At 46.6% G+C, this 9,594-nt stretch overlaps 7 protein-coding genes and 2 pseudogenes across 7 annotated transcripts, besides 7 other annotated features; all 9 read right to left on the bottom strand.

Annotated features, from left to right (window-relative positions):
* Positions 1-27: a sequence feature (A-rich).
* A 245-nt stretch (positions 28-272) lies between these two features.
* Tco025E_05144 (phospholipase C, delta) lies at positions 273-2,402 on the bottom strand (the record flags this gene model as incomplete). Its single annotated transcript, XM_029372045.1, has 1 exon — positions 273-2,402. One exon carries the CDS (start codon positions 2,400-2,402, stop codon positions 273-275), a length of 2,130 nt encoding a protein of 709 aa, XP_029227884.1.
* A 287-nt stretch (positions 2,403-2,689) lies between these two features.
* Tco025E_05143 (small subunit ribosomal protein S30e) lies at positions 2,690-2,956 on the bottom strand (annotated as a pseudogene).
* A 93-nt stretch (positions 2,957-3,049) lies between these two features.
* Positions 3,050-3,091: a microsatellite.
* A 26-nt stretch (positions 3,092-3,117) lies between these two features.
* Positions 3,118-3,372, bottom strand: Tco025E_05142 (putative 40S ribosomal protein S30; annotated as a pseudogene).
* Positions 3,373-3,495: 123 nt separating this feature from the next.
* Positions 3,496-3,521: a microsatellite.
* Positions 3,522-3,542: 21 nt separating this feature from the next.
* Positions 3,543-3,568: a microsatellite.
* A 250-nt stretch (positions 3,569-3,818) lies between these two features.
* On the bottom strand, positions 3,819-4,547 carry Tco025E_05141 (uncharacterized protein; the record flags this gene model as incomplete). The annotated part of the gene is made up of 1 exon (XM_029372044.1): positions 3,819-4,547. One exon carries the CDS (start codon positions 4,545-4,547, stop codon positions 3,819-3,821), a length of 729 nt encoding a protein of 242 aa, XP_029227883.1.
* A 6-nt stretch (positions 4,548-4,553) lies between these two features.
* Positions 4,554-4,577: a microsatellite.
* A 233-nt stretch (positions 4,578-4,810) lies between these two features.
* On the bottom strand, positions 4,811-5,338 carry Tco025E_05140 (nuclear movement protein; the record flags this gene model as incomplete). The annotated part of the gene is made up of 1 exon (XM_029372043.1): positions 4,811-5,338. One exon carries the CDS (start codon positions 5,336-5,338, stop codon positions 4,811-4,813), a length of 528 nt encoding a protein of 175 aa, XP_029227882.1.
* A 184-nt stretch (positions 5,339-5,522) lies between these two features.
* Positions 5,523-5,564: a microsatellite.
* Positions 5,565-5,656: 92 nt separating this feature from the next.
* On the bottom strand, positions 5,657-6,610 carry Tco025E_05139 (uncharacterized protein; the record flags this gene model as incomplete). Its single annotated transcript, XM_029372042.1, has 1 exon — positions 5,657-6,610. The coding sequence occupies one exon, from the start codon at positions 6,608-6,610 to the stop codon at positions 5,657-5,659; it is 954 nt and encodes a 317-aa protein (XP_029227881.1).
* Positions 6,611-6,804: 194 nt separating this feature from the next.
* Positions 6,805-7,608, bottom strand: Tco025E_05138 (4-oxalocrotonate decarboxylase; the record flags this gene model as incomplete). Its single annotated transcript, XM_029372041.1, has 1 exon — positions 6,805-7,608. One exon carries the CDS (start codon positions 7,606-7,608, stop codon positions 6,805-6,807), a length of 804 nt encoding a protein of 267 aa, XP_029227880.1.
* A 42-nt stretch (positions 7,609-7,650) lies between these two features.
* Positions 7,651-7,681: a microsatellite.
* Positions 7,682-7,809: 128 nt separating this feature from the next.
* Tco025E_05137 (uncharacterized protein) lies at positions 7,810-8,454 on the bottom strand (the record flags this gene model as incomplete). The annotated part of the gene is made up of 1 exon (XM_029372040.1): positions 7,810-8,454. One exon carries the CDS (start codon positions 8,452-8,454, stop codon positions 7,810-7,812), a length of 645 nt encoding a protein of 214 aa, XP_029227879.1.
* Positions 8,455-8,646: 192 nt separating this feature from the next.
* Positions 8,647-9,594, bottom strand: Tco025E_05136 (cell division cycle 16 protein; the record flags this gene model as incomplete). The annotated part of the gene is made up of 1 exon (XM_029372039.1): positions 8,647-9,594. A coding segment is annotated over one exon (948 nt), but the record flags the coding sequence as incomplete, so codon positions are not given.

Raw genomic sequence — 9,594 nt, 5'->3', positions numbered from 1 at the left:
TTCTTTTCTTTCTTTTCTTTTTTTTTTCCTCCCCCCGGTCGTTTGTTTGCTTGGTTCACCTTTTACTGTTGCTGTAGTGTTGCTTCGTTTTTCCCTCGATCATTTCTGTTTTTTGCCATTTGGTTCCCCCGTTCCATTGCTGCCCTTCCCGCTTGATTGGTGGCATAAGTTTGTTTGTTTGTTTTATGCTTTTCTCTTTTGCTTTGGTCGGCCCCTCTCACCAGTCTTACCGTGCTGCAGATGAATCGGAGCCTCTTACATCGCCCGCGGTTCTATTCATTTCGTCGGATGAAGCAGTAGGCGCCAAGCTTGGAGGTAGCAAGTTTCCTGGGACCACCGGTTTGCTGCATAGGCAGGACCCGGTACCCAGAACGCAAGAGCCCCAGCGGGAACGCGGCCACAAAACTAAAAAAGCCTCCATCGTGCGCAAAGTCACATTCAAGTACAGCCACAGTAGCGTCGTTACACTCCTTGAAATTAAATCGGTTTCCGTCAACGCGAGCGGAGCCGGTGCCGTAGACACGAACCTTTCCGCTTTGCAAACACGCCCCTTTCATATCTTGGAGCCCAGCAATGACCTCTACCGTCACACTTACGATTGGCTTCACCGCAGCGTCACTCTTAATGAGGTAGCCGCTGCCTCCATTGTCTACAAAGCGACCACGGGCCCAGATTTGAGCTTCCGGCGCATTCCCAGTGTCGATAAACTGTACTCCAAGTTTGGTAGCCGTTTTAATCTGATCCGCGTTGGCTGCGGTCCCTTCACTAGTAAAGAAGGCAAAGTGATCGTCAAGGTCCTCCCTCATTAATTTGGGGTCCTGTAGAGCTTCCTCTCTTACGACCTGTGTTTCCCACGGCTTGCCACCCTTACCCTCTGTGTACTTCAAAAACAATATCTCCGATAGCTCAGCGGAGGCGCTTTGGTCAGCGGCATCAACCGTGCCCCCCACCACTATCTTGATGTCCTCGAGATTTTCCTTCCTCAGTGAAAACTCCCCACCAAGACGCAAATTGGACAGTCGCTCACGCAGGCTTTGCTTATTTGGAATAGGTTCGCCGTTGAAGTGGGTTAGCCAATCGTCCTTGGTCAAACCCGCCTTTGCGGCGGGTGTGCCCTGAACAACCTCCGTCACACGTACCCCGAGGGATTCCCTGTTGAGGTCTGCCACGTAACACCCCACAAAAGGTTTCAATCGGCTCTGGTGGCCCATGAGAAGCACCTTCTTTCGCAGAGCCGCGGGACTGAACTTAGGATCACTGATAATGGATCCCTCAAACATCAGGCCTTTTGCAAACAATGTTGAAAAATCTTTTTTTATGAAAAAAGCCAGCTCCTTCCCAAGTTCCACGGAAATAGGATTTACCGGGGAGAGGCATAAAACAATGGGATAGGAATTGGTAGAAAAGCCAACTGCTTGAATGCTCTCTAGAATAGTTCGAATCGGACAGCTCCCACTGCAGAGAATGCCCTTTTCATCCTTCACCACGTTCAAGAGGAAGGCTCTTGAGCTATCGACCAGGGCACGATTGAGGTCAGCTTCGCTCTCAACCCGTGTCATGTTAACTGAGTAGCGAGTCAGTGGTTGCGTCATGTCTTGCCAAACATCAGCCGTCCGCATCGGGTCCAGGGCAGAGTTAGTTGACAAACCTCCAAAGTAAGTGTTGAAGTTGTACTTATGAATTGCCCCACCAAAACGAAAGTTATATTTTTCCCTGATCTGGGTATCTGTTAGGTCCGAGTGCTGCGTCTCTCTGAGAAAGTTTCCATACTCTTTTTCCGTCATACTTGGCTTGCCCTGCGCAAACTTCGAGAAGATGTCGATTGCTGGTATCGCAGTTGCAGCGCAAAGATGAGAGACTAAAAGGTTTGAAAACCCAGTCCAAGTGGGGGCATTCTTGCTTCCGCCTTTGGTCTTTTGCGTGGAACGCTCAGCATTGTTTTGCAGCGCCGCTGAGAATCCGGAACTGGTCTCAAGCCAGTCATACAGAAGCCGGGAGAAACCCTCATCCACACAGTTTTCCTTAACATTAGGCAGCGTGCCCAAAATTGTCTTTAGCTTCTCCTCAGATGCAATGCGTCCGATCGTCTCCAGAATCACACCCGTTGTTAATCGGAACCTCGTGCGTGTCACCTCCACGCATGAGTTCAAGAACGTCAAGGCAACCTGCTGGCTTTCCTCGTTTGAAGCAAAGCGAAACCCCCCACCCAAAATCTTCTCTGCTCCCTCGAGAATTAAACGCAGATACCGCTCGGCGTTCGCCTGCTGTTCGCAATTCCGTGGAGACATTGCAGGGCACCCATTGCCAGCATTCTTCTTTGGGGACTGGGGTTCCTTTTTAGGAGATGCGGGTTGATGGGGCCGCGGTTTTGTTTGCAGCCCCTTGGACTCAGAACAGCCCATGTTTGCAACTTCCCACGCAGACGAGAAGGCTTACACCAGCTTGGCGTCAAAGAGCAGGTAGGAAGAAGGGGACAAGAAAGACAAAAAAAAAAAACATGGGATGCGGGAAGCATGAATGAAGGCAAAGCAGGAATTGCAGATATCCCGGCAGATCGTCTGCAAGGAGAGGAACTCCCTCAGGAGTTCCATAATTGTAACAAGTTTTTATTTATAGAGGAAAAGCAAAAAGAAAGACTGAAACAAAAACGTAAGGAATGAGCTCACTGGGATTTCGCTCCTAGACCTTAGCCGGCCTTACCCGGGGGCTGCTTGTTCATGTGCAGCTTCTCGCCCGGCTTCAGCGTCTTGGCGAGGTAGCGCTGCGTGTACTTCAGACGCTTGAATGCGCGGCCGCGGGGCTGTTTCTTTTTCTCCTGCTTGGCGACCTTCGGGGTCTGGTTCTTCACCTTGCCGGCGCGGGCCAGTGAGCCGTGGACCTTGCCCATTCTTTTTCCTGCTGACGCGAGAAACCCCTAAGAAACGAAGAAAAAAAAAAGTAGAGGAAGGGGGAAGGAATTATTCGCAAAGGCCTAAAAAATACACCCACAGAGAATCTCAAAGAATGAGGATACGGTATATGCATAGCATACAGGGATGGCACATATGCGAGAAAAAAGAAAAACAAAAAAACTGAATCGCAAAAGAAAAAAAGCGACATATTGTTTCCTAGACCTTAGCCGGCCTTACCCGGGGGCTGCTTGTTCATGTGCAGCTTCTCGCCCGGCTTCAGCGTCTTGGCGAGGTAGCGCTGCGTGTACTTCAGACGCTTGAATGCGCGGCCGCGGGGCTGTTTCTTTTTCTCCTGCTTGGCGACCTTCGGGGTCTGGTTCTTCACCTTGCCGGCGCGGGCCAGTGAGCCGTGGACCTTGCCCATTTCCTTTGCTGCTTAAGAAACTAGATAAGGATAAGGTGGAAAGGGCAGTGGCAAAGGCGGCGGAAGGTCAGGTGGAAACAGTACCGCCGTGAAGAAGCGGGTCACGGAGAAAACGCAAGGTGCAACACAGACGTCAGTATCCCTCTCAACGGGAGCCGCTGTGGCAAGACGAAACAAGACATATATATATATATATATATATATATTACATATCAGTGGGTGGGGTCTTTTTTTGTTTTTGTTTTTGTTTTTTCCTTTGGCATGTTACTTACTTCTTTCCCTGCTCACTCCCATCGTCCCTCCGGTCCCCTCGTCCCCACACACGCACACACCTCGCTCCCATTTTTCACGGACCCAAAATGGAATTGAACAAGAAAAGCCAAAATGAAGTAAGCGCAGTAGATTCACCACCCGATAATAAAAAAATTAAAAATAAAAGGGAGACGTAAAGAAGCAAACGTAAAAATATGACGCGAGAAATTAGTTATATTTACATTGCTGCTTCAACGCATGCTCGTGAGCCATCTGTAAGAAGTTGGGGTTGGAGCAAAGCAAGGAGGGCCAGTGGAAGGATGGTTTCTCACCTTGACGGGCCGTTGATCGAATGGTACATCTACAATATCGTGTGAGTTTTTCAATGAATATGACGCGTCAGACAGATCGTGCTTCTCTCCTATAGCTCTACCTCCAATGAAAAGTTCACCTTGTGTATCATTCACCGTTTTGTACGTCCACAACGAACGCTTAAAGGGAGTTAGAAGAGGCGGAAAGGTTCCAGTGCATGAATTCCTTATTCGATAGTACGAGTCCCGAAGAAGATCCCGGGTTGCCACCGCATCTAGTGGGTCATCCAGATGGGCCTCTGTAGTCCCCAACGCGGCGTTATTTCTCCTCCCCGTGGAAATGCCAGAATTAGGAAGTACCATTTCCGCATTTTCTTCCCCAACTTTCTTTGCATCATGCTGCTGGCGCTTTTTCATCCCCTGCACACCATTATTTGCTGACACATTTGGTCGAGGTGACATCCCCTGATGTGGCGTCCGAGAGTGCTGCTTACCTTTGGCGACGGAAATAACTTTTGGTTGCCCTCTAGAAGCAACAGGACTCGGGCGCCCCTGCAGCCGCAGCGCCGCTAAGTAGTTATGGGAATAATGCGTCCCAAGAAGCCAATCCTCAAATGAGTCAGGGCGGTCAAGAGCGCTGGCAAGGCTTTGAGGGCTTCCGGACGGCATTTCCCTGATAGAAAGAAGGAAAGAAAAAAAAATTTGTGCGACAAGAAAAATGAAGCATCTAGCACGGTAATCAGCACTCGGCATGATGGTGACAACATTGTAAGCTTTGTTCTTTTTTGATTGTTTGTTTAAAGGTAATTTGTAAAAAGAATAATGGTTTGGCCGTCAAAACAAAATGAAAGGAGACAAATACAAAGATTATTAATAATAATAAAGTAGCATCAAGTAGAAAAATGGAACACTTGAAGACATGTAGAAAAGGGTTACTTTGCCCCTCGCGCTTTTCGCATCATTTCCTCCAACTGAATTTCTTCACTAGTTGGGAGATTTTGCATTTTCTGCCGCTGATCAAACATCATTTTCGCAATCGTTGCCTGAGCACTCTCATCTAAATCCGAAATGTGCTTACTCGGCGGTTTGAACGTTTTCATGTCTATCTGTCGCTCACCCACCGTAACGCAAGGCCACCACTCCTCATACTGAGCGTTTGTCTTCGCCAAGGTAACGACCAAAAGCCTCTTGTCCTCGATACACCACGTGCATTCATCAGCCTTGACAGGCCTGTACAACTCTCCGGAAATAATAGGCGGTTTGCCTCTGAAACCCACAGCAATGCTAGTTGCTGCAATTTGCACTGAAAGTGCTTTTGCGGTTGTGCCTTCCGGAAGTGGAACGGTGACTGTCACATCCAAGTCCCCTTGACCAAAGGAATAGGTGTCGTAGTCCCCGCCGCATTGCTCGTTGCAGGGTATCAGATCAGTCATACCATTCTGACTCTCAATAAGAGACATAATGACGCTGCTATTCAACCTCGTGAATGAAGAAAAACCCTCACGTAAAAAAAGGGGGGGGAAGTAGAAAATTAACACGTACATCATCATAACTCACACAAAGAAAACACGTGAAACGAGAAGATCACGGCATTAGCAGCATGGAGCATGAAATACATATACATACCGCAAAGAAAAATAAATAAAAGTGGAAATGAAAGTGAAAGTGAAAATGAAAATGAAAGTGTTTTCCACTACCCACTTTTCTTTTACTTTTTCCTTTTGGCCGAAGGAGTAAAGGACGATGGGAGAGGGGCTTTTTTTTATGTTGGTATTCCTTCAAATTTTGTACAGCAGTTGAGGTTGAGATGTCGACGAACGCAATAAGCCCCTTTGAGGCTCACTACGCAATTGCTCCGCTCGTCGGCGCTGCCGTTGTAACTCTAGATGAGCAAACTCATACAAGGAAACCACGTAGGCTGTGCGCTCGCAGCGACCCAGCACTACTTCACGCTTCGCTCGGTCCGCTGGATACTTTTCGGGCAAGGGCGAAGCTGTTGCCCGAGACTCATAAAAAGAAGGATGGAGGACTTCTGGTGCTAGAGACAATCCAGCAACCTCACTCTTGTTAACATGACACTGGGTTTTCTGTAGAACGGAGGTTAAGTTTGGTTGAGACCGGCAGCTCTGCGTCGCCGTGTTGGGGTTTCCATAGGTGGAATCTGAGCCAACAAAATCTATTTCATCCTTACCACTACATGGCAGAATTGGCAAAGAAACATTTTTTACTTGAGGTGACGACCCAAGCTGAATAGGCGAAGCATCGGGCGTGGGTATATGAATGGGACTGGACTCTTGCTGGGAGTGAGTCGGCAACTTCTTGTCCGGGACTACTTCTGTCGCAACGATGGAAACACTTGGGGGAAGAATAGGAGCCGATTCCTGCGTCGCCAGGACATTCATCCTCGGTGGCCTCTCATCCTCCTCCTTGTCTTTCGACACGTCCATTGCCGTGGTTGATTCCTCCATTACAGAGGGCTCTTTTTTACTCAAATAAATAACACTCCCACCAGAAATTCCAAGTTCCTTCCACGTGGAATAAGTATCGATAAGCCGTGCATAGTCACATTTTCGTTCCCCGATAGTATAATATAATTTGTACTCGCCTATTCTCTTTATCAAAAGCTTTTTCATAATGTTGGGGAGAGAGGCTTTAATTTCACTGTCTTCTCGGACGCTGATAAGCAGCTTATCCTCTGGAACCCAACTGTCCCCTATTAGCCGAATTATCATTGTTTCCCCTCCGCTACTGTGAGAAAAATAAAAAAGCAAAAGAAGACAAAGGTAGAAAGCGGAAAAAAAGAAAATGATATAATACCCATCATAAAAAGACCTTGTGCAAAAGCAGAGAGGCATATAGATATCGTTACAATAAAAGAGAAAAAGGACGAGGCTAATCTGTAAGGAGATGGGCCCTGTAGAGCTGCTCAAGAAAGGGAGCAGGACACACTACCGTACACACCATAATTCACTTGATATTCGCCTGGCATAGCAGGGGAACGTGTTCCCACTCCAGTACAAAAAACATAGTTTCCAGTACGAAGAGGCTTCCCGATAGAAGCCGCGTAGGCTACTGCCAAGGCTACGGCTGCAGAAGGGTCTCCCAGGCAATTTTTCCCAGAACCAACCTGGATGGGTTCATTTTTTCTCGTCATTACAAAAAAATGATTTCCTAGTATGTCCAACGGCGTATTAGCCAGCGCAGTTTCCTCACCAAGACGGACACCAATACAACCACCTAAATCTGCAGCAAATCCCGTTGCATGCGGAGGATAAAAGGGAAACCGTGAACCAGTAAGCTCGATCCCTGGACGAAATACATCACACACGGCAGCTGCTGCGGTTACAGACAACTGAGATGGCGCATCACGGCCCAACCGTAAAACAAAGAGAGGCTCAATAAACTGAATCCGATGTTGCTTGACTGACAAATCCGATTGCTGAAATGCATTTGAAAACATCGGAACACAAACCGCGTCGGTCCATCTCAAACATTGTAAAGCAGTTGAAGAAGGAGGTATTACCTTGATACCCATAAAATTAAAGCCGTTTTCCTGCATTACTTCAGATAATAGTGAATGAAACTGTAGAAGATCTTTAGAATTCGCCTGATGTCGCGGTAGAATTTCGCTAAGAGCAGGCAAATCCCTGTCCGTATTTCGAAGATAATCCATGTAACTCTCAATTGCCACCCTTGAGACAGCTAAACGTCTCAAGGTATGAGAAAACATCTCCCCTTCAACTGTACAAGAAGAAAGAAAAAAGACTTTAACATATATATATATATATATATAATTATTTATACGCATATTGGAAGAAGCCATCGATTTATTTATTTACAGGATAAGGGGAAACGGGGAAGTTAATAATAAAACAAGCAAGAAAATGGCATAAAATGCACAGCTAAATCAACAGAGAGAATAACAAACGCCTTACGACATGGATTTCACAAACTGGTTAAATATTTTTTGAAATTCCTCACTAGCTTCAGGTTTTACGGAGGAAGCATTATTGGGTGAACTGGCAAAGTTGTACTCCCTTGATAGTTCCTCTTCTTCAGGAGTCCGCTTGATAAAGGGACGAGCCAATAGAAACTGGCCTGCACCCTGCGCTTTTTCGTTTGTAATGGGCTCTGCACTCGATTCATCTGGAATTGTATGAGAAGATGTATTCTCCACGAATTCCGCTGGCGGAGGTGTATCGTGGTGATTAGAATTACTACTCTCATCTTCGTGAGATGACATTGACGTCGCACGTTTCGTCTTCTTCTTGAACAACCAGCCAAAGAAACTCTTCTCTTTTTTCTCATGGGCTCTGCCCTTAACGCCATTCATCGCAGTCGTGCCGGAGTGCATTTTTCCTAGTTTCCGAAGGCATTCAATTGTCGCCGGCCGGTTTCCGCAATTTCTACGAACCACATCCCAAGCCACCTTGGGATCCAATGGCTGAACCAAAGCTTTTAACTCTAGCAGGTCGTTTAGGTTCTTCTCCGCTACCTCCTCAGGACCGGCAAGAAAATACCGAATAAGAGCCTCGTCCATTTCCATCATGGAAGCATATTCCGCGCTGGACGTCATTCTTCCAAAACTAAAAAGTACAAGATAAAAAAAAGGGGGAAAAACTGAACTAATTGTAAACAAAATGGAGGAAAATATCAAGTTAACTGTCCCTCCAAAAAACATTTATTTATTCGCCCTCCTTGTATGATTCCTCTGCAGTAAACAAAGATCAGGTCTCACTTTCGATCTCTCTATAGCACTGAAAAGCAGTTAAAAAGGCAAGCTTCTTCCAAGACTTGGGCCAGGTGAGGGTCCCATACTCTCACAAGCCGTTGACTCTGAACGAAGAGTTCGTGATACGGTGGAAAAAGACACATCATCTGGAGAAGGAGAACCCAAGCTCCCCTCCGGCCTCCAAGCAGTCCCCACTGCATTCTCCTTAAACTCTGTCGCCAAAGCACGATCAAGCATATCACGACAGAACGAATCTGCCTTGATGCTCAAAGCTGTATGGTAGTGCGCTATTGCTGTCTTTACGTTACCCATTAAATGATGTGTGAAGGCCAAAGCACAATGACCATGACTAGCATTGGGTCGGCATTTGACATACAGAGTATAAAATGATAAGGCCTCATCATACTGTTTTATTTTTCGGCAAACTGTGGCCAAGTTGAAAATTATGCAGTCTCGATGTTCTGACGGGTTTTCAGGGTTAGAAAGGGATTGATAAGCCATCTTAAGAAAACTGAGCGCCTCTGGTAACCTTTGAGTTTTAGCATTTAAGACACCAATCTCATTTAGCACAAAAGGGTCATTTGGAACAATTTTTCTAGCTTGTTCAAGAAAATATGACGCCAAGCCCCACTGATGTATCCTACCATATTGCATTCCCACAAACATGCTACAGGAAGGAAGACCTGGAAAATAATTCATTGCCCTTCTATATACATCCAAGGCTTGTTCACCTTCCTCTAGTTTTGCATAGCAATGACCATAGGCAATCCAGGCCTCGGCAAAGGAGGCGTCAAGTTCCGTCGCCCTGCTAAAAAACCGTCCTGCACGCTCGTAGTTTGACAAAGAAAAATGAAAACAGCCCATGGCATACACCGCTAATTCCACATGGGACTTATGATTTCCCAGAAAATGCGCCTGATCAAATAATTTTGAAGTAGCTTTTATATTCACCAGGATTGAAAGATGTAAACAGACACCTCCTCG

The sequence above is a fragment of the Trypanosoma conorhini genome (assembly GCF_003719485.1).
Source record: "Trypanosoma conorhini strain 025E chromosome Unknown Tco_14.4_contig_00288, whole genome shotgun sequence".
Taxonomy (NCBI): Eukaryota; Euglenozoa; class Kinetoplastea; order Trypanosomatida; family Trypanosomatidae; genus Trypanosoma; species Trypanosoma conorhini.
The sequence above is the reverse complement of the archived record's forward strand: the minus strand, read 5'-3'. Positions and strand labels throughout refer to the sequence as shown.